This window comes from Brassica napus, chromosome C3 (genome assembly GCF_020379485.1).
Source record: "Brassica napus cultivar Da-Ae chromosome C3, Da-Ae, whole genome shotgun sequence".
NCBI classification, from domain to species: Eukaryota; Viridiplantae; Streptophyta; class Magnoliopsida; order Brassicales; family Brassicaceae; genus Brassica; species Brassica napus.
Genome location: NC_063446.1, coordinates 22,510,752 through 22,538,370, shown reverse-complemented (window position 1 = coordinate 22,538,370; position 27,619 = coordinate 22,510,752). Strand labels below are relative to the sequence as shown.

Here is a 27,619-nt window from a genome sequence, read left to right as displayed (position 1 = left end):
TCTAATAAGAAGAGAAGTTCTTATAATCTTTGTGTTTGATGCAACTTTAAGTAGAAAATAATTAAGTATTTGGAATGTTAAAAAAAAAGTATTTGGAAGGTCCTATCCCGTCTAAGAGCAGAATTATCGGGGTTTTTAGTGGGGTTTTAGTGGGTTTTTAAAGGGGGAGGGGTCCACAGGAAGGAAAAACCAGTGGTAAGGATCGCTGTTCGCTGGTTTTTTGCACTATTTGCGGGTTCCATTGACACGTAGCGGTCCGCGATTGGTTGGTTTTTTATTTTTTTTTTAATTCAGACAAAAAAATAAAAAAAATTAAAAAAAAAATTAAAAAACCCATTTGAGTTTCAGCGTTAATCATCATCTAATATGAGTTAGGTAGGTAGCCCTATTCTCTTGATAACAAGAGTCGGGTTGCCAAGGTCGTCTGGTTACCGGGTTGCTTGGTTTTTGGGTTATATGCTGCTTTGTTGCGCTTGTGTATACCGCTTTCCTTTCAGTTTTGTCTATTAATCCAAATCACTAGTACAAAATTAAAATTAGTCAGTTGTGGCTTCTCTCCTCCTGGCCACTCACTTCCTAAATCATATGTATTCACTAGTGAGACAACATTACCGAAAAACGGGAGCTTAAAGTTTGATAGCTTAAACTTTGGACTCTTAGACCCAGATGACCTAATCTCTATTGTTAATTTTGGTCGTGTGTCTGTCAATCCCAAAATATCGAGACATTTCATTTCTTATAATGGCAACACATAAACCATATATATCTACATAAAAAATGTGATATTTATCTCATACAGTAATTGTTATCACTATAAGGAAATCAAAGAGATGTCAAAAAAAGGAAATCAAAGAAAAAGAACTAATACAGCTTCTTATTTATTCACAACAAATTTGTTTTTAACTTAAAAATTATTGCTCAACAAAAATAAAAGAACTCAAAAAGAAAGAACCAAAAGTTCAACCGCAAAATAGACATTAAAGCTAGTACGGAACCATATAATTTAACAAGAGAGTACGTAATTACGCAGTCTTTTCAATGATGCCTGTACAAATGTTGTTTTGTTTTGATACCTGTACAAACTTTTTTTTTGGATAATCTAGGGGTGTTTGATGGACCAAGGTCCAACTGACTAATTTTTGAGAGCCTGTTTATCGGCGCCATACATTCCCAATTACGCACAATGAAAATTAGATACTCCTTTTGCATAATCAGTAAAACGAACATATCTAAAATAGTAGGTTTCGAATACATGGTTGACCACTCGACCACGCTTATATGGTCTAGCTGTACAAATTTAATCATTGCTATTTACAAGTTTCCTTAGAAAACCTGGTTTACATAATTTCATGTGAAAAAGGACAACTTTAATTTCTTACTTTGCCGGAATTCAATACAACCTTGATATCATTCATGCATATGATCTAATCAACTAATTAACTCAAGAAGATAACAAGACCTAAACAATCTTTTTACCAAAAAAGACCGAAACAATCCCTACTGTTCTTCGAAACCAAAAAAAACAAGCCGCTACATTGAAAATAATGCACGTTAGATATCATTCAACATTAGGGAATATAATTACATTTATTAAATTATTACTACTTTTTATAAAAAAAGTATTACTACTTTTCTCTTCCGTAATTAAATTTGGATTTTTTTTGAGAATATATTGTTAGCAGTCAAAAAAGTATAAGTTAAAAGTTTGCTAATTAAATATAATTTTGCCATGGATATTCCCTTTTATTCCCTTCGTAAGTGTACTCGTGTATTTTTATGTATAGTGTAAAGCCTATAGGTAAATTGTTGCAACATTACATTACAAAGAAAAACATTACATTATAAAAAAACAAAGCTATTTGTCGGTAAATATTGTTAAAAAAAATCAGAACCAATAAAAACAGTTGTAACGAACACTCGACAGAAGAGAGAGAAGAGAGAAGAGAGAGAAAGTAGATCTCAGTGTTGGGTTTGGCGTACGGCCGACGCGTGAGCATGCGTGCCGTTGCCGGAGCCCGTTGTCCTTCAGCATAAATTGTCCGGCTTTTGTCTCCTCCTCGTCACCTTCGACGTCCGTCTTGTCTAAGCTCTGGCCAACCACCACCCGTGGTATCTATGTTTTTGGAGTGAAGACGCGGTTGCTTGGAGGTTATGGCGTGGTGAAGACGCTCGTAATGTGGTTTTGATTCCGGGAGATGGAGGCTTTCACAGCTCCGTTGCCGCCGGCTTTTGTTTCTGGGAGGTGGTAGTTTCTTCAGCTTCGCCGTCGTCGGCTCTAGTCTCCGGGGGGTGAAGGCTACAACAGCTTTGCGTCGCCGGCTTTAGGTATTTCGTTGCGGTTCTTAGAGTTTGGATTTCGATTATGGATCGAGTGGGTCTTGCTTGTCTCTCTAGTGTTGGAGTTTTGGCCTTGTCGGATGAGATCTCGAAAAGCGATGAAGCTCTCCGACGGGTAGACAGAGTTGGAAGAACAGAGATGGTTTCGGCGGTGAGTCGTGGCAGGGACGGTTAAGTCGAGGCGGGTGCGACGCGTGTCGTTCTGATGGCATAGATGCTCCCACGTGTCCAGCAGCCAGCTTCCTTGACGCGTGACTCGACCGACGTCGCACGGAATTTTAATGTTTGGGCTGACGGCCCGATTAATGGGTCTGTTTGTTGCCTTTTGGCTTTTGGGCCTCTGACCTTTTGATTATGGAGTTGGGCCTTAGGCCGTGTACTCTGGACTTGGCCCGTTTTATCAATTAAAAAAACCTATTGTCGGAAAGAAAAAAAAACGAACACTCGACACGTCCCTTGTTGTTAGGACCAGCCTTCTTTGGCGCATAGTCCATTTAGGACAATTTCTGCATGATTGACGACCAAACTTCCAAACTCAATATCAGGTTTGTGCTGACATTCATTTACACTTGCGGTGATGGATCTATCTCAACTATTTTGTTTTCCAACAAACTCCAAATATCAAATTTGGTAGATAAAACAGTTATTTTGAGGATTTGTTACTATCGACATATGAAAAAGACATCTTTATGCTCGAGTTTTTTTAGCCAAAAAAAATCAGCTTGAACATTTAAATTGCGTGAATTAAAACAAAGCTAATTCTTCAAAACGATCCCTACGATTACAAAAATCCAATTTTGACTTGAAAGAAGGTCATTCTCTGGATCTTCGATCATCTTCAACAATTCGCACATATCTATCTCAAATCTAACTGATAGTATCATATTCTCGATTAAACTAGCCTAAAAGAGGCTATCCAACTAATAAAGATACATGCTTAGCAATTTAGTGGTTACTACTTGGTTAAAATGTCTAGATAATCGGATATACGTCAAACTGAACTAGACTGGCATCAACTTGTTATCAGATGCCGAATAATTAAGGTGTACGCAGTTTATAAAGAAAAACATTGACTCTGAATAGGTTTATGCTTAAGTATATATCAAACTTTTCACTTAAAAAAAAAACTTTTCACTAAACCTTTTGCTAAAGGGAATCCATGAGAAAGTTAAGTTCTATTCCTTTCGTCCCCTGGGCCGGCCTACTTTATACTGGGCCTAATATGGGCCGCCACTTACCTTATTTGACTTTGCGCTAATCAACGATGATTTGAACAATGCAACAGCACAGCATCAATGGCGGCTAGAGGGCTAATATCTCTCTCCGTTTCAAAATAAAAGATGTTTTAGAGAGTTTTTGATGTTTCAAAATAGATGATGTTTTCATATTTCAATGTATCTTTTAACTTTATCAAAAACTGTAACCAATCATATTTTGTATTATGTTTTGTGATTGGTTGAATAATTTTTAATTTATATTTTAATGATATTTTTTAAATAAAAAAACAAGTTTCTTAGTATTTGTGTCATAAGTCATAACTAGCGAGTAATAATCAGAATACACTTATCTCAGATCCGACATAAGGAAAGGAAGCATCTAAGTTCTTGAATAAGACAAAAGAAGTTTACACAGATCCGATAAATATTGTTCTTCTGTTTCAGGGATGCGATGGTGTGGGAGATGTTGGAGGCTTCAAGTCAGGGTACTGCAAAAAAATAGTGAAGAAGAGAAAGAGAGAGAGAGGCATCAGATTACAAAACACTCATGTGATGTGACTAATCAGTGGATGTCTTAACTATCACGGCTTATAAAGTTTCTTCCTTTTTCCACCAAGCATAGCTTCTTTGTGATAACTTATGTAAAGAGAGGTTTAAGGAGAAATGAATGTAGAGACATTACCGATGCATATGGAGAGAGAGGTCTTGAATAAGATTTCGGTTTGGCCTCTGTGATTACTTGTTCAGTGGCGGCTTTGGCCGCTGGCTCTGAGTTTACTTGTGCAGTGGCCGCTTTGATTGCTGGCTCTAGCTCAGGTTCTGGTTCGTCTACGATGGTGGTTGTAGCTGCTTCTGCTGCTACTGGTGCTGGTGCGGGAAGACCTTTGCTGCTTACTGGTGTGGGAGACGTTGGAGGCTTCAAGTCTGGGTACTGCAAACATAGTGAAGAAGAGAAAGAGGGAGAGAGATACGTCAGATTACAAAGCACTCATGTGATCAATGGTTGTCTTAACATAGCTTCTTTGTGTTAAATAATGTAAGAGAGGTTTCAGGGGAGTGTATAAACATCACCGATGCATATGGAGATAGAGGTCTTGGATAAGATTTCAGTTTGGCTTCTGTGATTACTTGTTCACTGGCTGCTTTGGTCGCTGGCTCTAAGGTTACTTGTGCAGTGGCGGCTTCTATCGCTGGCTCTGAGTTTACTTGTGCAATGGCGGCTTTGATTGCTGGCTCAGGTTCTTTTTCATCCACGGTGGTGGTTGTAGCTCCTTCTGCTGCTGGTGGGGGAAGAGCTTTGCTGCTTGTTGATAGAGGAAGAAAAGCCTTTCCTATGTCCTGTGTTAATTCAATGTTGAGGTTATCTATAGAAACGGTTCATTACTAATTAATGGAGATACCTAAACTAGTTGTACCTTTAGTTCATCAACAAGTTCTTTAGGTGCAACCTTTGTGTTCAAGAACTCATCCACTTGTTTTAGAGTTTGCTTTCTGTCCTGTAGACCATATACAGAAAGCAAAGAACCATCAACAACACATCACCACTTCCGAGGTATTAAAGATGTGAAGAAGTTACCTCAGCAAATAGAAGTTTATTGCCTGCAAGCTGAACAAGTGCAGCTGAACCTAGTAGTTGGAGTATGGTTTCAATCTGTTGTGATGATAACATAGATAACATTATAGTATCTTCTTGGAGACAAAGAGAGAAGAAAGAGAGATGAAACTGACCTCTGTAAATGCTAAAACACTTAATCCAGCAGCAGCAGCTACTCCAATTGCAACAGAGACACCATCAGAACTCTCCTGTACATTTATTATGTTTCTCCCTTTTTTTAATCATCTCTCAACTTTTTTTAATGAATTGTAAAATCGTATACTTACGCCAAATACACCGCTGATACTATCAGTCAAACTGCTCAAATCAAGACTGAGATTCTTCTTTGGCTCTATCCAAGGCAAGCCGCTATTCTGAAAATTCCAGAAAGAAAAACATCACAATCCTGAATAGTTAAGAAGAAAACAAACATTGTGGAATCAGAGGGAGAGAAACACAAACCACCCAGCCTCTAGGTCCCTCTGCACCATCTTTAATAGCGTAAGCAGATTTGAATCCATTAAGTGCCACCAGTTCAGCAACAAGCTCGGAGTTTCCATCAAACCTGGCTTTCCATGCAAACAATCACACTGTATTAAACTACTGACAGTGAAAACAAGTTGTGAAGTCTAATAAATGCTTCTCAGTTTCTTTCCAACCACAACATTGTATCAGATGTACAATAACACTTATGATATTCACTCACTACTCAAGTTCACTGATCAGACACTATCAGAAGCTAAAAAGATTCAATGTAGCTATAAGGAGAAACTTGTAGATTCCAAGAGCCTTACTTGTCAAGAATGAACAATGTGGTGTTCTCAGGATCTTTAAACTTCAAAGAAAGCTTCTTCAAGAAACCAGTCTTGTCTTCTCCGTTATAAACAGCTGAAACCGTATTTTTACCTAAACCCTTAATATTAGGACTGCCCACTTGTCTGAGATCAGCAGCGGCTCTTATGTCAAGCAGCTGAACATTTTCATCAGTACCAAACTTGGTATAAGCATTCTTTGCAGACTCGACTCCAAAAGATTTGGGCTTTTTGTTCAGAACCTGAGACAGAACAAACGGAACAGCAAATGCAGCAACTCCACCGGCAATAACCAGAGGATTGTCCGTGACGAAACTTGATATCCCATCGATCAAGCCATCTGAATCAAAAGATGAAGGAGAGGTCGTAGATTGTTGCAGAGCTTCCTCGTACGTTAGGGATATAGCAGGAGCTGTTGCACTGCTTAGAACAGAGGTTAGAAGAGCCAACCCGCCATTGAAGCTCCTGAATAAGCTTTCTTGGGAGATTGGTTTCGGTGGCTTCGGTGGAAAGAGGCTAGGGAGCGAGAAGGGCTTTCGTGTTTCTGATCTCTTGTCGGATAAAACCGACGTAGGACTAAAGCTAGCGGTTTTCAAAGCTTCCATGGCTCTCTCTCTATCTTTATCTTTCTCCTTCTCCTTCTACACCAAGTGTTGTCCTCTACGTATCATCAAACTTTCAAGAAAGATTAAAGAAGTGGCAACGAAATGTGAGGACAAGCAGAAAAGCTGTTTCTGTTAAGCTGACGTGGACTGTGTTATCAATTTTAGCCACTGCCTGTTTGACACGTTACATTTTCGGATGAGATGTCTTCGGTGTAAGAACAGAGTATACTGACTTGCACTTTATCCAGAGACAAAACTAGCTACAAGAGGTTTCTCAGCTGTTGTTTTAAGTTAACAGAAACAGGATGCAACGTGAGATGTCTATTGATCATGTCTTTGTGTAAGAAAAGAGCATAGTGGCTAATTTCACTTTCTCAGCAGCTGTTTTAAGTTAACAAGGAAGATAAAGTAACGTGAGAAACTTACAAAAGATGAAAGAAATAATCTAAACCTTGACCAATCTCCCAGATGGAAATGCCAATACCCCAGAGACGAGCATTCTCAAGCCGTAAAAGGATAGACATCAATGAAGGATAGAAGACAGCATGCTTGATGTTCTTATCATCTCTATACATGAAAAGATGCTCGCCACTTTCTTTATCCCAATGCAACGCTGGCTTGTGTTTCTGGAGTAACGCTATGTAATCCCTTCCGGTGATAGCTCCTCCACCTCCTGAATGTTGTTAAAAAAGGTAGTTTATTCAGTTATTTTTGGAGAAAAAGGCGAGAAGAGAACAAGAAACTTAACTATACCTCCAGAGATTGCAAAATCATTGCCGTAGAAGTTGAGACCAAGAAGAACCTTTCTTGCCAGGCTTGAATCTACGTTGTTGGATGAGCCAAGTAGGAGTTTGAGGGTGAGATCTATCCACTTGAGAGGAGCATTGGGGCCAGGGTTCTGGGAATTTGAGAAATCATAGGTCATTAAAGAGAACCCGTCCACCGAATCTTTCAAGAATTTAAGATCTTCTGGCCCAAAATCGTACATTTGGAGCGTGTCTGAACGAGGTGGACCAATGACATACATGAACTGCATATGCTGCTCGTGAAGGGCGTCTCCAAGTTGTTTCACGAATTGCAGTGCCTAGAAGATTGAGTACACAAACCCAAACGGCTAAGGGACCATGAGGATTGATGCTTGCAAGACATAGATTAACGGATCTAAAGAGTTGTACAGGACACAAAATACCATTTTCCGCATGTCCGGGTCATGCAAAACACCATAAGCTGCCCACCTTGACCAAGACTCTAGCACAATACCATCATATTCCATTTCCCTAGAATACAATGTAAATATGATGACAATTGACAAGGGTGTGTTGTATAATTAACAAGCTCCATGTCATAACTTTCATCTAGAATCTGAGAGACCCTTACTTGCACTCTGTGACAATAAGCTTAATAGCTTTTCCCCTTAGTTTCTTCTTACTAAGCAACTCCTCGGGAACTGCTTCTAGAACAACTCTTGGCAATATCTACATGACATGGAATCAAAACTCAAACTATCAGACAAAGAAAAATACATCAAGAATCAGCCTTCTCCGGGTGCTGAACTCAGGCCATTACAGAGAAGAAAAGAAACTGGATGTATTGGTTAAACTACCATCGCGTTTCCTCTTGCTCGGAGCTCTTGGATCCATCCCTTATCAGCATTATGTCTCCCTTCCAAAACCAATCCATTTCCTTGGCTAATATCAAACAGAAACCCAAAAAGTCACCACCTTTTTTCAGGAAACACCGAAGATCTATAAATGCAGTGCAAGCACATGGAACTCATGAACTGATGATACCTCTTCAGGTCGTACCAAACCGGTGATAAGTGTGTAAACTTGGAGTTGTATATCTTTGCCATATCATATCCTTTAGAGTTCCTACACATCATTTGCATCATATAATAAGACCAATTCACATGTGACACTGTTCCAAGAAAGAAACTAGGAGAAACCTACCACGGCGTAATGTAAGCCAACACTGGATAATCATAATGCCTAGCTGATGAATTCTCTGAAGCCTTTGAATGTTCCTGAACCAAAACTCAAATCCCCTAAAGCTTTCAATGGATTCTCAAACATTGAAACGAAAACAGTAAGGCAACACTCACAGTGAGGATCTCTTGGAAATGGATATCGGTTTTGATGATTCCCTTCTGACGTATCGATGGCTCCGTTTCGATGACTCGATCAGCGAATTTGACTTTGTACACCGCCATTGAGACTGCGGGGATCACGATGAAGAAGACCACGAAGACGGTGATGAGCCTCCGGTCTGAGTCTGGTTCTCCATCTCGTGGTTCTGACTCGTCTCGGTTTTTCCGCCGTTCCGAACTCTCCGTCGCCGGTGAACTTTTCTCGCGCCTCCTCGCCATCGTGTGTCTGACTGAAACGACGTCGTTTCGCAATGCAACGAGATACGTCCGTCTGGGCATATAGGAGAACCGAAAATCGACCCAAAACCGAACTTAATAAACCAAACGTAAAACCGAACCGATGTTCACAGATATCTGAACGGTTTGTATATTGAAAATTATCTAAATTACCCAAAATAACCAAATTATTTGAGTAACTTTTAGGAAAAATCACTCAAAATTTGATCTGACAGAAAAAAAGAAAAAATTTGAATTTTATTCTAATTATGCAAACCTATTCAAAAACCAAAATCAAACTGAAATTGAATTGAAACCGAAATTTTAACGGGTATTGACCAATTTTTAGCATTATTACCCAAATTGAGCCAAAACTGAAATGACCGAGATAAACCAAACTAAATTTCATAAATAACCAAACGGTTTTTATATCTATGGAACCAAAAAATGAAAACCTAAAAGCCAAAATCAAAACTAAACCGATTGAGAAAGTGATGATGATGATGGAGAATGGTCTGATGTGGATGGTTAGGGTGTGCGGATAATGATTAAAGTGACTGGGCTGAAGAAGAAGGAGAAGATGATGGGCCTCCTAACTCTGATTATATGATGATGATGATGATAGCGTGAAGATTAGATTGAAAGTAGTCCTAGAAAGAAGGATCTTACTCCTGTGTTCCCTGATGGTACTCCAACAGAAAAGTGGTAGACCATTACATAATTAGTACACCATTGTAAAATGTTTTACTTGTCTTGTATCATTCTTGAAGATGAAACTAGCTTTTGAAAATCACAAACTTTTGTATGATCTGGCTTTGTTGTAATATCACTTTTGAGAACGAGTAATTGGTTTCTTTTGCAGTGTTATCTTATACACACATAGAACGCTGCGCTTTTGAGTTCAGGGTAAATAAAACTGGATAGGTCTTATCTGGAAGTTGTTTATGGGACATACAGAGAAGTTAGCAAAAGAGTACTCAAAAACAGGAGTATGTGTTCTGATTGACCCACCAACAACATATCAAGTAGCTCTGGTTTGTTCTTACAAATGGTTCATAAATACACAGACACTGTCCAACAAACACCAGAAACTAAACTACATCAAAACTTTCACCACAGGCTCAAAATGGCATATGGACCTGATCTAAAACATAGCACTGCATGTGACCACAAATGCTTCTCTATACATATAACCAGACTAAATGAATCTCTTCAAACACAGCTCTAAATGATTCCGCTCCAAGTTTTTTCAGAAGGTGGGGGCGATGGGATTTGTTATGTCCTGAGCAGCCAATCTTTCAGAGACACAAGTCAAGGACTTCAAGTTACACTTGATGAGTGATTCCACAAAGTAACAAGTCTCATCTTTGGTGTTGCCTTGAGGAACATCCACAACAAAAGATTCAATCACCATAGTTCCTGCTCTCCCCTCGATCATCTCCGGATGTACAGTCAAGATCGAAGAGTAGTTCTGAAAAAAAATATATCATTTCATTATTATTACTATTATTTTGTTTTTTCATTATAATCTCTTCTGAATCTGTAAAAAGCTATTATGAGATTTTATATACCTTAAGTCTGTGATCACCACCAATGATGTTGATACCGAGGATACGTTCATTATCATCAAGCTGTTCCAATCTCTCGGTGCTAGTTGTCGCCGGAAGACCAGATTTGACGTTGACTTCTCTGAGACTACCGATCTCAGGATGACCATGGACTGTACATCTGCTTACAAACGGTTTGTACTTCTGAGGCTGATCAAATCTTCGGACAAGTGACCAAACCTGAGTTTGTTCATGTAATATACAAAACCATCGTTAGTTACCACAAGAACACTACTACTAGATCTGCTTAAGAAAAAAAGATTGAGACGCTTACGAGATGAACAGGGGCTTTGATGTATTTGACGAGAACAGAGGTACACTGATTCTCTCCGCAGTGTTGACGATGATGCAACCGTGCGTACTGCGCCGTGACAAGAGCTCCGTACATCTCTGAATCGTCTACGATGACCTCCTCCATCTCAATCTCTTGTCTTCGTTCTTCCTTGTGCTTTTTGAGGAAGCTTGTTTGGTCTGGTTAGGGAAGTGGATAAGATCGAGAGGAAAGGAGGAGACTAAAACATAGAAGAATAAATTAGCTTTTATAACATTTTTAATCTTTTATTTTGGCTCAAAAATCAACAACGAACACACCGACAAACTTAACACCAACGGACTTACCATGAACCGACATATATTACGTGTCATGTTTTCATTGGGTTGTCGTCTAACTCTTTTTTGGATAAGCTGACTTTTAGCTCGTGTATATCTATCTCTCTCTCTCTCTTATCCATCCAAATAAGTTAATCTATAAATTACTTTAATATCTTCCTCTGGAAAGTAGATAGAATCTTGAAAGAATCTTACCATGGATTTTAGGTAGATGTCAACATAGGATCACATTAAAAACATTCACACAGAGCCGAACGGATAAGAACTGATGTCAGCATGAAATCACATGCAAAACGCTTTATTAACCGGATATCAAACCGGGAGTTCTATTTGGATCACCGTGCCAAATCGATTTTTTATTAAATATTTTTCTCTACATTCGAAAACTGTGATCAAACTATATGAGGACAAAGAAAGAGAAATGGGCTTTGTTTGAATGATCTATTTGGACTTGATGGGCCTTTAGGCCCATTACGTATTTTTGGCTCACTTAGTTTGACTCAGTTTTCTCTTTTCAATTTTTATATTATCAACTAGCCCAAAACGTTTTCTTAATTATTATTTGGCGTATTCCCGCTCTTTTGTCATGTAATGGAATAGTCCAATTTCGAAGAAACTGCTAAGATTGGTCTCTTTTTACCAGCGCCACCCGCCATGCCAAGCTTGACCAAGAAGACGACTTTGAGAGAAAATTTCAGAGAATTCTAAGTTCAAGATATTTTCCTGAGTAACTTCATCGGAGTTTGAGAAACCCTTATACTCTTAAATCTTCATAACCGCTTCTCAGTAATCACAGATCAGTTACTTCACCGGCTTGGTAAGTTTCTGAGATCAGCGGTTCAAACGTTTACTTTATAGTTTCAGTTTCTTCTTATTCTTCTTCGTTTGATTTGTATATGATATGAACTCTGTTCTTTATGATTCAGGAGAAGAGTACCAAGTCCTTGACTTTATGGGTTTTGGCCGTGACAATCGTGTAAGGTGGTACGTATGCTTGTTTTCAATCTCGTATGAGAAATTAAGTATATGAAATGATTGGTCTAAAGTTATTAATTTAATTTGTGTTTAGGTTCAAAGAACCATCATCCACAGAGTATGGTTACGGAAGAAGAGCTAGACCATCTCTAAACGCAGTGTTGAATAATGTCCGAAGAGGGTTTGAGAAAGGATCAGACAAGATCAGGACTTTCAAGAAACCCTTAAGTTTCAATTCACATAAGAACGAAGAGAAGAGAAACGCTACTGGTACACAGAAGAAGAACATCATAAACCCACAAGGCTCCTTTCTACAGAACTGGAACAAAACCTTCCTCTTCGCTTCTGTGATCGCTCTCGCCATTGATCCCTTGTTTTTCTACATTCCCATTGTTGATGGAAAAAAGCATTGCCTCAACTTGCACTCTAGCCTCGAGATAGCAGCTAGCGTGCTTCGAACGTTTGTAGATGCCTTCTACATTATTCACATTGTGTTTCAGTTTAGGACAGCTTATGTCTCTCCTTTGTCCCGGGTTTTCGGTAGAGGCGAGTTGGTTGAAGATCCTAAAGCCATTGCTTTAAAGTATCTCTCCTCTTATTTCATCATCGATGTTCTCTCTATCCTTCCACTCCCACAGGTAAATATTAAATGACTGAACCTTTTAATTAAGTTAAAATGGTTTCTTGATAACTTCATTCAGTGATGTTCTGTTTGTTTCTTCTCCAGCTTGTAGTCTTGGCTGTTATCCCGAATGTGGAAAAACCTGTCTCTTTGCTCACTAAGGACTACCTGATAACTGTCATATTTGCTCAGTACATTCCAAGGATTCTTCGTATTTACCCGCTTTACAGTGAAGTTACAAGAACATCTGGCATAGTTACTGAAACAGCTTGGGCTGGAGCTGCTTGGAACCTCTCTCTCTACATGTTAGCCAGTCATGTGAGTTTCCCAGTCACCAGATAGTCTGTCCACTGATTTTGTCTGAACCGAACCGAACCAAACCGAGCCAAAATTTTCAGTATTTGGTTCAGTTATAGTTTTGAGTTCGGTTTAGTTCGATGAGATTTTGAAAAATAATTTAGTTTTCAGTTCGGTTTTGTTTTCAATTTTCAAAAAGCCGAAAACCCAAAAATAACTGAAAGTAACCAAAATAAACGAGCCGGATTAACCGAAAATAACCAGATTACCAAATCTATGTGTTTTTTTATAAATTACACCAAAATCCCAAAAATCGGTTATTTCGGAAAAAAATATATAACCAAAATTAATCGAAAACTAAACAGAATCGATTTTTTCTGTTCATTTTCGGTGGGATTGTCTAATTAACCGAACCAAAATACCTGAACAAAAAAAAACGAAACCGCAGGCCTACCCAGATAGCATAACCTTTGTCCATGTATCGTCAAGTTTTATCTGATAACTTACTTGTCTAGGTGTTTGGAGCTTTGTGGTACTTAATATCAGTTGAACGAGAAGACAGATGCTGGCGTGAAGCTTGTGAGAAGAGACAAGGGTGTGAGTTGAGGTTTCTCTACTGCGATGGAAACAACAATGTTATAAATGATTACCTGACTACTTCGTGTCCGTTTATCAACCCTGATGATATAACGAATTCAACTACTTTCAACTTTGGTATCTTCACTGATGCTCTCAAGAGTGGGATTGTTGAATCAGATGATTTCTGGAAGAAGTTCTTCTACTGCTTCTGGTGGGGTCTGCGTAATCTAAGGTCTGTTACTCCATTTTCAAGCCTTTTATAGCCAATTTTTTATGTAAATGTAGGAGTCATGTGAGACAGTTTATCAACTTCTTCTAGTAGCATCATTAGTCACATAGCATTTTTATGTAAGTGTATGAGTCATGTGACACAGTTTATCAACTCCTAGTTGCATCATTAAACATATATAACTCCATTTCAAGCCTCTTATAGCAAATTTTATGTAAATGTAGAACTCATGTGACACAGTTTATCAACTAGGTGCATTATTAGTCACATAGGATTTTTATGTAAATGTAGGAGTCATGTGACACAGTTTATCAACTCTTAGTTGCATCATTAGTCACATGTGTAACTCCATTTCGAGCCTGTTATACCCCATTTTTATGTAAATGTAGGAGTCATGTGACACAACTTCTTCTAGTAGCATCATTAGTCATTAAAGACTAACCTGATCACTTGCTTTGCTCATTGCAGTGCACTGGGACAAAACCTCAACACAAGCAAGTTCGTTGGAGAAATTATCTTTGCTGTATTAATTTGCATATCTGGACTAGTTCTATTCGCACTACTTATCGGCAATATGCAGGTCAAAACCTTGTAGAACCGCTTCTTATCACTGCCGTACTTTCATCACAACACGTAAAAGTGACTTGGAAGATAGGACACTGATGTTTCCACTTTGCATTGCAGAAATACTTGGAGTCGACAACAGTTAGGGAAGAGGAGATGAGAGTGAGAAAAAGAGATGCAGAGCAATGGATGGCTCATCGGATGTTACCAGAGGACCTAAGGAAACGTATCAGAAGGTATGAACAATACAAATGGCAAGAAACCAGAGGAGTTGAAGAAGAAAACCTTCTGCGTAACCTCCCTAATGACCTCAGAAGAGACATTAAACGCCATTTCTGCCTCGATCTTCTCAAGAAAGTAAGTGCACGCAGCTTTTCTCTTCCATAGACCTGGGCATTTCTAGTATCTGTTCGGTTTGGGTAGCTCGGGTTTGGGGTTTATGATCTATATAATAACCTAAGAAGATTAGGTTCGGATCAGTTCAGGAGGTCCTTGCCTCCGGTTCGGTTAATCAAACTAGGAACCGGTTAATATTCGGAAAAATATTCAGATTAAGATTAGTGCAGTTCGCTTTGATCTTTCGTGTAATTCGGCTAAAATATAGGGTAAAATATCGTAGTATTCGGATGGTTCAGTTAAAAAAATGGATAATTCAGATAATTCGGATATCCATTTGGGGTTTTGGTTCTGGTTTGGATATTTCGAATATAGAAATATATGAACTATTTGGGTATCTATGATTTCGGGTTCAGTTTTGGTGTTTTCTTATTCGGTTCGGTTTTCCGGATTTCGGGTAAAATTGGCATGCCTCTTCTTCCATCTTCCATTGATAGACATACAAAGAACTAATCTTTGATACAATTCTTGTGGTGAAGGTACCTCTGTTCGAGATAATGGATGAGCAGCTCCTAGATGCCGTGTGTGACAAGCTAAGACCAGTGCTCTACACTGAGAATAGCTACGCGATTAGGGAAGGAGACCCAGTGGAGGAGATGTTGTTTGTTATGAGAGGTAAGCTTATGAGCGCCACCACGAACGGTGGCCGGACGGGATTCTTCAACGCCGTGTACCTCAATGCTAGCGACTTTTGCGGCGAGGATCTTCTCACGTGGGCGTTGGATCCTCAGTCTTCGTCTCATTTTCCAATCTCGCCGAGAACAGTTCAAGCTCTGACTGAAGTAGAAGCCTTTGCTCTTGCAGCAGAAGATCTCAAGCTTGTCGCCTCGCAGTTCAGACGGCTACATAGCAAACAGCTTCAACATACTTTCAGGTTTGGTCTATTTAATAATTTGACCGGTTTGCTTCTCTGATTTCCAGTTTAATTCGGTTTGGTTAAAAGCTCAGCTTTGGTCAATATATTAATTTGACCGTTCTGATTCTCGGTTCTGTTTGGTTTAATTTGGTTTGGATTAGTTAAAATTTCGGGTTTGGTCTGTTTGAATTGGTTAAAATTTAGGTTTGGTCTATTTATAAGTTGACCGATCTGCTTCTCGGTTATGTTTGGTTTAATTCAGTGTGGATTGGTTGAAATGTCAGGTTTTATTCGGTACAATGGAGGACATGGGGAGCGTCGTTTATACAAGCGGCGTGGCGGAGACATTGTCGGAGAAGATTGGCTAGGTCATTAACGCAGGAAGAAGATCAATTCCGAATCGCGGTTGCAAAACGCGAACGCAGAGCCGCGTCGTCGTCGAGCCTTGTTGCGACGTTATACGCGTCGCGGTTCGCGTCAAACGCGCTTCGCAATCTGCGTCAGCACAATACACTGCCTTTGCTTCCTCCGAAGCCATCAGAGCCTGATTTCGGTGTTGATGATGATTGAAACATCTCTTCCACGAGTCTACTTTACCACTTGTAAATTGTCAACTAAAATAAACCTGCTGAATCATTTTACTGCCTATAAAAAAATGAGACTTTTCTCTCTATCTAAGACATACACGCAATGGCTGAACCGGTATCAAAGCATCTCCCGTGTGTTACTCCAAATTTTACTCTAAAATAAAATAGGGTAACTCCAAAATGGAATTGCGTTTTATCCAATGTACTAGGATAAGGTGCATGTTAAATTTATATGAAAGTTATTTAAAAAATATCGTATGGAAAAATAAAATTTATATTTTTGATCGAATTAATATTTTTGTCCCTTAAACAATTTTAATTTTTTTTGTTAATTACATAATTTGTTTACTGATGAGCTGATTCTATTTTAAAAATATTTTAGGTTAAAAAATCATTTATCGCATAAGAACCTAACGTTTAAGCCGAAGAATCTCCGGCCTACTATTTGATTACAATGAAACTATGTCAGCAAGGTGTTATATCATTATTTACCAATTTAAAAGTTAATTATGGTTATGAGAAGTTTACGTTCTCGTGCAAATAATATTTATCTTCAATATTTTTTCATTTTTGTGTCGTTTTTTTCATTTGATATTATTCGATATAAATATTAATTTTTGAGTTTATTCTCATTTCGTTCTTTTGTTTTGGCATGATATTTAAAAAATATTTAAGATTTAAAATTATTAAAGAGATATATACTTAGATTAAGATCTGCGTCTTGTGCAGAAGAAATATTTTATATTTATTACTTTTATGTATTTTTTCATATTAGGAAATAATAGAATAATAATTATAAATCAAATAACTAAAAAATCAGTTACTATTATGTAATAAATTGGTATACACATATAAATCAAACAGCCAATCTAATTTATTTGCAATTTTAGGGTAAATAAATCAAAACAATTAATTTTATATATCATATATGATATATAATTAAATTTAAATGATATTAACATAGATATATAGTATACTTTTAATATGGATATTTATTAGATGAAGTTTCTACTCATATTATTATATGATTCTTTGCATATTTGTGTAACAAAATTTAACACTAACGATTTTTTTTTAATGTGGAGTGTTTAGTGGTTTCAATAATTTATAATCATTTAAAAAAAAATGAAGATTTCAAAATTAAAATATTAACTTTTCAATATATGTTCGATGCAAATATCAAAATATAAGTATGAATTTTCATATGATGTATAATTTAATTTAAACGATATTAAATATATATTAACATAAACACCTATTAAATAAAATTATTTATTCATATGATTTTATAATCATTGTATCTTTTGATAGAAAAAAATTTTAAACTTTGATCAAAAAAATTTATGTGAGACTTTTAACAGTTTTAGCAATTTATACTCGTTTTGAAAAATTCAAAATACAACATATACAAAAAAATATAAATTTTTATTATATGATTAATGTAATTTTGTAATTTATTTTAATAATAAATAATTAAACAAAAATGATAAAAAGTAATTAGATTGTTAGCAAATCTTTATTATTTAAAATCATTAATTGTCATATATATCTTAATCACATTACGTAATTCCATAGATTTTATTTAAGGAAATAATATATAATAAATTTGAATTTGATAAATAAATAATCTATGATGAACATACTATATAATATAACATTCTCTAGCAATTTAATTTTGGACTAACAAAATTCTCAATTGATTCTCAAGCCGCCACATAAACAAAATTGACATTCTAATTATGTGACACTTAAGCAAAACTCTTTTTTAATTAATACAAACTTGAAGTTACAACTTTTTAAATGTTTATCAATTAATATATAGGGGATTACTCCATTTTTTACTCCAAAAAAATATTCCTTTTTTATTTAGTTAATAATTGTTAGTAGTACCTTCAACTTATAAAAATTTAACAATTAACCCAACTATTTTATGTTTACAAAATTTCCATAATAATATATTTTATTTAAATTAAATATTTATCATTAAAAATACAACTAGAGATTATCTTCCAATTTCAATTTCGTGCGGTTTTTATCATATGCAATTTTTCTAATTCAGAAATATTTGTATGCATTAAAACAACATAACGAAAAAAACAAAGTTTTGTTTTGTAATTTGAATTATGTATTGGGTCCCATTGTTTGTGCATATATCAAGTTCAACAAGTACAAATGTTATCAATCAAAATTTTGACCCACAAGATTAAAAAACTCATCTATTCCGTTTGAATAATACTTCACCGATTTTGGTAGTTTCGAAAACAATTTACTAAATTATTAAATTACGTATTTATATTATATTATATTTATTTTATATTATTTATTCTTAGTTTTGACTTTTATTAGTTTATGCATATTTTATGTAAACTATTAAGTAATCTTTTGCAGAGTATTATATATTTTCATGTTATTATATTATTTTAAGTACGAAATAAAAACATTAAAGATTAAAAGGATCATTTCATAAATAGAAAAAGTTCAACTTCAAAATAAAGTAATGGGTATACTCCATTTTGGAATTGAATATGGAGTGGAATTGAAAAAGATTTTATTCCAAAATTGAGTTCGAAGTCAAAAATGGAGTAGGGTTGGAGATGCCCTTCTACCGAGAGGGTCAAATGACCCATGTGAATTGTTGTGGAAAAAAAATTTACTTCTATTTTCAAAGAAAATTCTGATGAATTTAGGTTAGTGACCCTTGCAAAATACATATGTTACCAAATTGACTCCTATAAAAGACATTCTTGCCTCCGCCACTGCATGCACCTGTCAATTCTTTATATTTTCACTAATAGACTTGCACAGCAGCACACTTAATAATCGACCAAACCCACTGACATACCATAGAAGTCCACCAACACTAAATTGACGAATTCAGAAGGTCGTCATCACTCCTCCCTCTTCTGTCAATTATGGTGACGCTTAAGGTGAACCCTAATTTAGTTCTTAAGGAGTTCAATCAGCCTCCGTTACATACACAATCGTTGTTAATAAATTTATTCCTTCCACATCTACATGAATTCTTATTATTACTCTTAACTACTACTATTATTTAGCAAAAAATAAAAAAAACTACTACTCAACAGGTTCCCTCTCCTGGCGTTTCACGTATCAATCGAACAACTACTGTAAATCTGTGGCTTACAACACCCGCAGCCCTCACCACAATTCCCAAAACAAACCTGTACTCTCAGATGTCCTTCCTCACTATTTTCACTTCCCGTTATGCCTAATGTTGATTTACGCAGTGAGGTTGCGAAGCTTCTATTTCCTGAGCTCAGAACCAGTAATGTATTTATTGGCGGGAAAACGACTATTTCGTATGTTCAATTAATACTCGATTTATATGGTCGTGATAAAACATACTTGAACTTTCGAAAATTTTAAATAACGTACCTAATTTTTATTTTTTGGCCAAATCATACCCCCAGTCGTCACATCAGCTGCCATGTCATTTAATTTTGCTGACATGGATGCTACATCAACTAATTTTGCTGACCAGGATGCCACGTGTATTTTTTTTGAAAAAAATAATCGTTTTATAAAAATATTTTGTTTAGAAAATATAAAATTTATAACTTTTTATTATTTAGTAAATTATCAGAAATTAATTAAATAATTAAAATTTTAATCTTATATAAGAAATATATTCGTAAATGTTTCGATCATATATCATAATATCGTCCTTATAAGAGTTATACATGTGTTGTAATGATTCAAATTCAATACTATTGTTGCAGTGTGTTACTCTTGATTGATCATGAGTATGTTATTTTCATTTAAAGAATTTACATTAATATATCATAAGTTTTTTAAATAAACACAACCATAATTAATCGAGATTAACACGACTACAATAATATCATTGAATTGAATCATTATAACACATATATAACTCTTATAAGGACGGTATTGTGATATGATCGAAACATTTACATATATATATCTTATATAAGATTAACATTTAATTGGTTAATTAACTTTTGTTAATTTCATTAAATAATAAAAATTTATAAATTTTACATTTTCTAAATTTTTTTTTTATAAAACGACTATTTAGTTTTTTTTCAAAAATGTATATGTGGTATCATCATCAGCAAAATTAGCTAATTTTGTTATATTGGTATTTATATTTTTATATACGTATATATAGATATGTGCTATAAAAATATATTCCGTTCGGCAATTTTAAAATGATTTTCATTGTTTTGTCTAATGAAATTTTTAATAATGAAAACTTGCTTTTTTTTAGGTGTTTCAAAAAAAACTTGCTATTTTTATTATTAAAAGCTATGTATAACATAATGAGCAAAATAAAAAAATAATGAATTAAATCTTAGATATGGTCTGAATATTTTTTTTTATATTTCTTATTTATGTTTGATGTAAAATAATTGTTAAACATACACGAATTAAATTTTACTTTGGCTTTAGAACCAATAATTTCGTAATTTTTAAGGGTCTTAGAATATTTATTTTTTTGAAGTTTTTTTTTCAACATGTCCTACATATATTTTTGATTTATTTGTACCACCTATATTTTCAAATATATAATCAATTTTGAACGATGGTCATAATTGTATTTACAATATTGTTATTTTCTTGAACAAAATAGTTATTAACAAATTATGTATTGTGGTTAAAATTCTATATTATAGTTGTCTTTGGATTCCATATGATAATGCATGATATGTACTTTAGCATTTTTCTTTTTAAAAAATTAATACAAATTTGGAATTAAATATTAAAGTTTCAACACTTGTTAATGTAGTTTCTAAATTAACATACTTAAGTATTTTTATATGGTATATATTTTAATTTAAATAATATATATTCTGAGTATCTATTAAATGAGATTTCATATGAAGTTAAATCAATGTTCACAAAATTTTCAATGTAGGATTTTTTAATATTTTTACTAATTTATAGTCGTTTTAAAAATTCAAATATAAGATAAAAGATTAAAATCTTTGTTATATAGTTAATTGGATGTTTATTATATTTTTATAATATAAAATTAAACTAAAAGGATGGAAGATACAAAATTTTTATCAAATCTTTATTTATTAAAATCATTAATTATCATATATATTAATTATATTAGGTAATTTGTAATATTTATTTAAGAAAATAATGAAAAATATTTTTTCACTATAATCAATTTGGTAATTAGTTTAATAATATGCATAATATATGTTTAAATAAACTATATATTTTTTAATGATTTTAAAAATCATCTTACTGATGACACGTAGCTACTTTAATAATAGTAGATAAAACAATAAGTTTACATTGCTTAAGTGTATTGTAAAAAATCCTTGGAGTATAGAGTTTATTTGTTTTTAAAATAGTGACAAAAAAATTTAAATTTGTTCGAAGGGTTCTTTTGATAACGTGTTTTTTGGTGGTATGTCGTCATGTTCATTGTAACCAAATAGTAGGCATGAGATTCTTCTGCCTAAACGTTAGGTTCTTATGCGATAAATGATTTTTGACCTAAAATATTTTTAAAATGGAATCGGCTCATCAATAAACAAATTATATAATTAACAAAAAAGTTTTTAAAATATTATTCAAGGGCCAATAATATTTATTCGATCAAAATATAAGTTTTATTTTTCTATACAATATTTTTTAAATAATTTTCTTATAAATTCGTTATACGCATGTCTTATCCTAGTATTGGATTATTAAAGGTATGTCTCCTCTAAAAGCGATAATTGAGTTTTTTATATAGAAATTTTAAAATGTCATTGAAATCTTAGTAAAAGTCAAAACATAAAGCCAAACGTAAAAATAAACTTAAAAAAAGGAAAGTTTTCAAAAGGCTTCTAGGAAGCTGCTGCTTCAGTGTGCGTACGAAATGTATGAAAGGAGAAAAGTCTTTGTGGAATTTTTCTAGTGATGATTTATTTACTTTCTCTATGTTTCCCCCACTGGTGAGTGGTTAGAATGCCCGCCTGCCTCCACCAACCTTCTTTTTAGTTTTATTATGATTTTCTTTTTCTAGTTTCTTTTTTGTCCACATGCCATTTCTACTCTCTTTTTTTTCTCCCCTACATTGTTATTTCTCCACTTTTAGTTTTATAGGAGGTGATTGTAGTGGACGTGACTTTTATTTTTTTCTTTAGAATAGCAACAGTAGATTTATTTGATGTAACTATTTTTGCTGTAGTTTTTTAAACTACTATTTTTTTCACTAAAAATAAAGTTTTTTACAGTTTTTTTTTTTAAAATTTCAGAGATATTTTTCCTATAACTTAAAAAAAAAAAAAAAAAGAATGATTGGTTGACATATATGGCTTTAAACTAAATTTTGGTTTTCTAGAGCATCTACAGCCGTAACCAATCACTCCCATTATAGTGTATTTTCTTTTTTTGGCCACATGTCATTTTTACTCTATTTTTTTCTTCCTACGTTGTTATTTCTTCTGTCTTTTTGTTAATTAACTTTTCCTCATCAAACTCAAATTTATTTTTCTATACTTTTGTGTTCTTAACAACTTATTCCATTATTTCTATTTCATTTTATTTTGTCAGTGATTTATTTTATAGTTCTTTAGAATTTTTTTTTTAGTTGTATGAGTTTAATTTTATTTAATAGTTTTTATTTAAATAATATAAACATATTAAATATATAATAAAATTAAATATAAATATATCAACCAATTAATTTTATATGCTTCCACTCAAAATATTTTTTTAGATCCGCCACTGTATATATTGACATGATCTTATTTTTTTGGTAATCTATTGACATGGTCTTTTTTTCACTGATATTGACATGGTCTTTCGTGATAGCAATGCGACAAATTGGACCATAATGGCGACAAATTCATCACGTTCTCTGGTTCTCTCTTTGATTATTCTGCAATTATTTGTGTCCTCTCATGTTTGTCTTACGGAAGCTATACGAATTCCACGTTAGTATTTGCTTGCACCCATTTCATGTTTTGCCTTTTCAGTTCTTCTATTATCTATGTTTATGCAAGCAGCAGACCTATAAAAGGTTTCTGTACATATTAATATTTCTAAAGTTATTTTATCATTTTATTTTGTTTTGGTCACCCGAGAAATTCAATTACTTACACATTATTGTTTGGCTGTTTGCTTTTGTTTCTGACTGTTAAATATATTAAAATAAATAAAGAAAATCATATAAAATAATGTGTTTGTGTTGTACATGATTTTAAAGATATCAAACTATATTTTGATTTGCGCTTTCAAAGTACAGGAACTTTCCATTGATTATTTTGATAAGATATGCATGAATCTATCATTTTTATTAGAAAACAAATAATTTTAAAGTTATTCTATTATAATATTTGAATTTTAAGCAGTGTTTTCATATTAGACCCAAATTTTTGGTCGAACAAATAGACCTGACGATCCTATTATAACCGGTATATAGGATATGTTAAGATATATAATTTGTTCATATTATTAATTTCATAAATTTATCTAAAATTATATATATATATATGTACATATATGAAAATAAAAATACTATAATTTGTTAATTTAGACCCATCATCCAGTATTTTAAATGATTTTTAGTGTTTTGAAATTGGATACAACTTTTAGGATAAAAAATACATTTGACAATATTTTGCAAAGGAATATAATTTTGTTCGGACAAATTCCTCAAAAAATGTTATTGATATTTCAAGTTAAAGGATTTTATACACATTAACACATTTTTTGTTAAGATATTTGTTAATATATTCTGGTATTTCTAACATATTTATAAAAGTAATTTTATGTACTAAATTTTCATTTTCAAACATTTTAAACTTAAAAAAAATTTCATTATTTTTTTAAAACATATTTAGTGTTTATTTTAGTGTTTATCAAAAATAGTTTAAATTACATAACAATAATATTTTCAAAAAGTTATTATATAGAAAGTTATAGTGGATACATTTTTTAGGAAATTGCTGTAAATAGTTTCTAAATAATAAATATAGTGGTACATTTTGAAAATAAAATGATAAACGAGAGAGATTATACATGATTTTTTTTAGTTTTAGAATATTTTCTAAACTAATTGTTTGATTGATATCAATTAATTATGCTATGCATAACATATAGAACTGACATGACATTGTAATTATTTCCCAAAACTAATGGCAGGATACTGCTTTAATAGTTTATATTTCAAAGCCAAATGAGATCATGCGTATTATTTCTATCTAGCTGCTGCAAATTATTCGTGAAGAAACTAATGAAACATATTGTGCTTATTTTACAGGAAGAAGCGTGTATAATATATGTACTTGTGATCATTTAACTTGTAAACGTAATTGGTCAGTTTGATGATTATGTTTTATATTTATTTGATCCGTTAGTTTTTGCTAGCTCTTAATAAATATATGTAACATTTGTTTTTGTTGATTTTTTTTAGTTTTAGAATATTTTTTAAATTATTTTTTTTGATTGATATCAAATATTTATGCTATGCATAAATATAGGATTCACAAAACTAATAGCAGAATCCTATGAGAGATTCTACATTTAATAGTAGAGATGTTTACATTTTTCATAGCCAAAATGAGATCAGACGTATTATTTCTATCTAGATGTTGCAAATTATTCAATGAAGAAACTAATGAAACATCTTGTGCTTATTGTACAGGAAGCAGCGTGTATAATGTATGTACTTGTGATCATTTACCTTGTAAACGTAATTGGTCAGTTTGATGATTATGTTTTATATTATTTGATTCGTTAGTCTTTGTTAGCTCTTAATAAATATATGTAAAATTCAAAAAGAAGACATAATGTTAGAAACTATGTTACAAATGAAGGCAATGATAAAACTTTAAGAGAGTGTAATGAAGATGATAAACATTTCTTGTCAATTTCAGTTTTAATGTCTTTCTTCACGTCGATTTCATTTTTTATATCAAACAGATTAGCAGCACTTCGATCTATTTCAAATGTTTCAAGGGCTGCTAATCTGTTTGTTACTATTCTTTGTCTTAATCCTCCATTTAAGATGATAAATATATGTAAAATTCAAAATGAAGACATAATGTTAGAAACTATGTTACAAATGAAGGCAATGATAAAACTTTAAGAGACTAATGAAGATGATAAACATTTCTTGTCAATTTCAGTTTTAATGTCTTTCTTCACGTCGATTTCATTTTTTATATTAAACAGATTAGCAGTCCTTCGATCTATTTCAAATGTTTCAAGGGCTGCTAATCTGTTTCTTACTATTCTTTGTCTTGATCCTCCATTTGAAATGGGTATGTTTTGCTTACCCACTTGATGATACAATATTTTTGGAACAAGTAGAGATTCTGTTAATAGTCACACACACTCGGTATGGAAGGGAAGAGAACACTGAGTTTGTATCCTAGTCCTACAAAAACATCAAATGGAGGTGGCGTTGTAAATATGTCTCCGATTTGTTGGTGACCCAAAATGTATTTGAACACCAAACCTTGAAGATAGATCTTTTAACGAACATAGTGGTGATCATTTTCAAAATGTTTTTTCTTGGAACAAAATGGTAGATTCTCTGAGAGAATAACTACATTGCGCTTATCCCAATATAGCTAGAGTAATAGGTAAAGGTAACCAAGTTCTCAAAGTGCAAGGATTATATAAGATAAATCCAACGCAGAATCTGAGAGATACGATATTCTCCTTTGGTGGAACGCCTTGAAACATTAGGCTGTTTTCGAAATGAACATGATATAAGATTTTGGCCAAGATCAGAAACCCTAGATCGATTTTTTTTTTAAGTACCTTGGCAACCTCTCTAATCTATGTCAGGATAAAAACGCAGTACATACATGGTGTTGGTTCAGATTTAAACCCATTATAAGCATCCCTTTGATGTACGTAACACAAAACCCTTTTGAGATTACTACAGTTTGACGCATTAGGAGAATGTATATTTTGACAGATATCTTTATATATTATTAGAAGCTTTACAACATTTGAAGTAGCCACTTGTCATCACCACAATGATTTTTAGAATTTTTAAAGAAATAGATTTGTTCATCTAAATATATAATAAATATTTTATTAAATTAACCATAAATTAATAATTAATGTTCTTCATTTTTTCCTTAAATAAAAATTATGGAATTGCCTAATATAGCTAAAATATATATGACAATTAATTATTTTTAATAATATAAATTTGATACAAATTAGTGTGCCTTAATTCTTTTTTTTTTAATTTTAAATTATTAAATAAACTAAACAACTACATTAACCATATAATAAAAAAATTTAGATTTTTTTATATATGTTGTAGTTTGTTTTAAAGTCTCACACTTAAATTTTTATGATCCATGATTTAATTTTTTTGTATGACAAAATACAAATAATTAAAAAATTATATAATTTCAAAGTATCATTTAATAAATATTAAGATTAAAATATATACAGAGGATCATGAGGACTCTCGTACTACAGAGATTGAGACAATGTTCTCTTTGGATAACTCAAATCCCTATCTGTCAAATTGATGCGTCATGTATCGATAAAGGTAGTGTTAGTGGCTTAGGGTAGAGTCTTAAGGATCAAATGGACTCTGAATCTTTTGGACTACGGGCATGCGGCAGAAGCCTCTCAGCTTTACATGCTGAGATGTAAGGCTTATTTTGGACAGTTTTATATACGAGAGACATGAGGATAACCTCGATTGTTTTCGAGACGGACTGCTTGGACCTAGTGGACATGACTACGAATCCATGGACTGGCCAACCCTCGCGACAGAGATCGAGAGGTTTCAGAGATTACAGAAGGATTTCGAGGATGTGAATCTAATTCATATTCTTCGGAGTAGAAATGGTGGACGGACTCGCTAGTGAGAGAAGCAAGAACTAAATGCTACATTTTTTCTCATATAGATCAGACCTAAACAGAGAGAATAACTCATCGAAGAATCGGCTTATCTGATCACCACTTGATCTAGTTAAAAGGGGAACCACAAAAAAAATGTGTATTCTGCGTCAGATGGCCCGTGTCTTGGTCAGATGGTCTATGTAAGTCAATAAATAATCGTTGTCCTTCTATATTTAATATTCAAAATCATAAATAATACATGGTGGAAATACTGTTACATTTTCTGACAAAACTTTAAATGAAAACAATAGAATTTTTGTCTTGAAGATGTCACAGCTATTCCATAACATGTGATCCTCGAAAATAAAATAAAAATATATTCTCGTGTTTATCTTCTGGATCACCAAACAAAAACGTTGTTGGTGGTCGATAAATTTATTCGTTTTTTATAGCAAAAAAGAAATTTTTGTTTATTTTCATTTTCTGGACAAGACCAAACAACCAATGGGAGTATACCCTACTCACTGTGTAGGTGATGGATTTTTTTAGGCTTAAAACACAC

At 33.6% G+C, this 27,619-nt stretch overlaps 4 protein-coding genes across 7 annotated transcripts; 1 reads left to right on the top strand and 3 right to left on the bottom strand.

The window, feature by feature from the left end:
- Positions 1-3,834: 3,834 nt before the first annotated feature.
- LOC106388753 (rhodanese-like domain-containing protein 4, chloroplastic) lies at positions 3,835-6,811 on the bottom strand. Of its 2 annotated transcripts, XM_013828893.3 has the most exons (9): positions 5,943-6,811; positions 5,611-5,713; positions 5,436-5,522; positions 5,283-5,357; positions 5,131-5,205; positions 4,970-5,050; positions 4,626-4,892; positions 4,237-4,485; positions 3,835-4,042 (listed from the first exon to the last, which is right to left on the bottom strand). In XM_013828893.3, exons 1-9 carry the CDS (start codon positions 6,563-6,565, stop codon positions 3,995-3,997), a joined length of 1,608 nt encoding a protein of 535 aa, XP_013684347.1. In that variant the 5' UTR covers positions 6,566-6,811; the 3' UTR covers positions 3,835-3,994. The 2 variants fall into 2 exon arrangements, with proteins under 2 accessions (XP_013684347.1, XP_048605949.1); XM_048749992.1 differs by lacking the exon at positions 4,237-4,485.
- A 58-nt stretch (positions 6,812-6,869) lies between these two features.
- Positions 6,870-8,982, bottom strand: LOC106388754 (chitinase domain-containing protein 1). The gene is made up of 8 exons (XM_013828895.3): positions 8,667-8,982; positions 8,515-8,588; positions 8,356-8,436; positions 8,169-8,253; positions 7,943-8,040; positions 7,755-7,842; positions 7,319-7,649; positions 6,870-7,238 (listed from the first exon to the last, which is right to left on the bottom strand). Exons 1-8 carry the CDS (start codon positions 8,928-8,930, stop codon positions 6,988-6,990), a joined length of 1,272 nt encoding a protein of 423 aa, XP_013684349.1. The 5' UTR covers positions 8,931-8,982; the 3' UTR covers positions 6,870-6,987.
- A 907-nt stretch (positions 8,983-9,889) lies between these two features.
- On the bottom strand, positions 9,890-13,506 carry LOC106388755 (abscisic acid receptor PYL7-like). 2 transcript variants are annotated; one of them, XM_048749993.1, is made up of 4 exons: positions 13,492-13,506; positions 10,809-11,046; positions 10,499-10,714; positions 9,890-10,398 (listed from the first exon to the last, which is right to left on the bottom strand). In XM_048749993.1, the coding sequence occupies exons 2-4, from the start codon at positions 10,950-10,952 to the stop codon at positions 10,177-10,179; spliced, it is 582 nt and encodes a 193-aa protein (XP_048605950.1). In that variant the 5' UTR covers positions 10,953-11,046; positions 13,492-13,506; the 3' UTR covers positions 9,890-10,176. The 2 variants fall into 2 exon arrangements, with proteins under 2 accessions (XP_048605950.1, XP_013684350.1); XM_013828896.3 differs by lacking the exon at positions 13,492-13,506 and adding an exon at positions 11,153-11,258.
- Positions 11,705-16,334, top strand: LOC106388761 (putative cyclic nucleotide-gated ion channel 13). 2 transcript variants are annotated; one of them, XM_013828902.3, is made up of 9 exons: positions 11,705-11,960; positions 12,070-12,124; positions 12,213-12,756; positions 12,846-13,058; positions 13,553-13,848; positions 14,314-14,425; positions 14,530-14,766; positions 15,285-15,679; positions 15,946-16,334. In XM_013828902.3, exons 2-9 carry the CDS (start codon positions 12,096-12,098, stop codon positions 16,229-16,231), a joined length of 2,112 nt encoding a protein of 703 aa, XP_013684356.1. In that variant the 5' UTR covers positions 11,705-11,960; positions 12,070-12,095; the 3' UTR covers positions 16,232-16,334. The 2 variants fall into 2 exon arrangements, with proteins under 2 accessions (XP_013684356.1, XP_013684355.1); XM_013828901.3 differs by having other exon boundaries at positions 12,070-12,127.
- Positions 16,335-27,619: the final 11,285 nt, after the last annotated feature.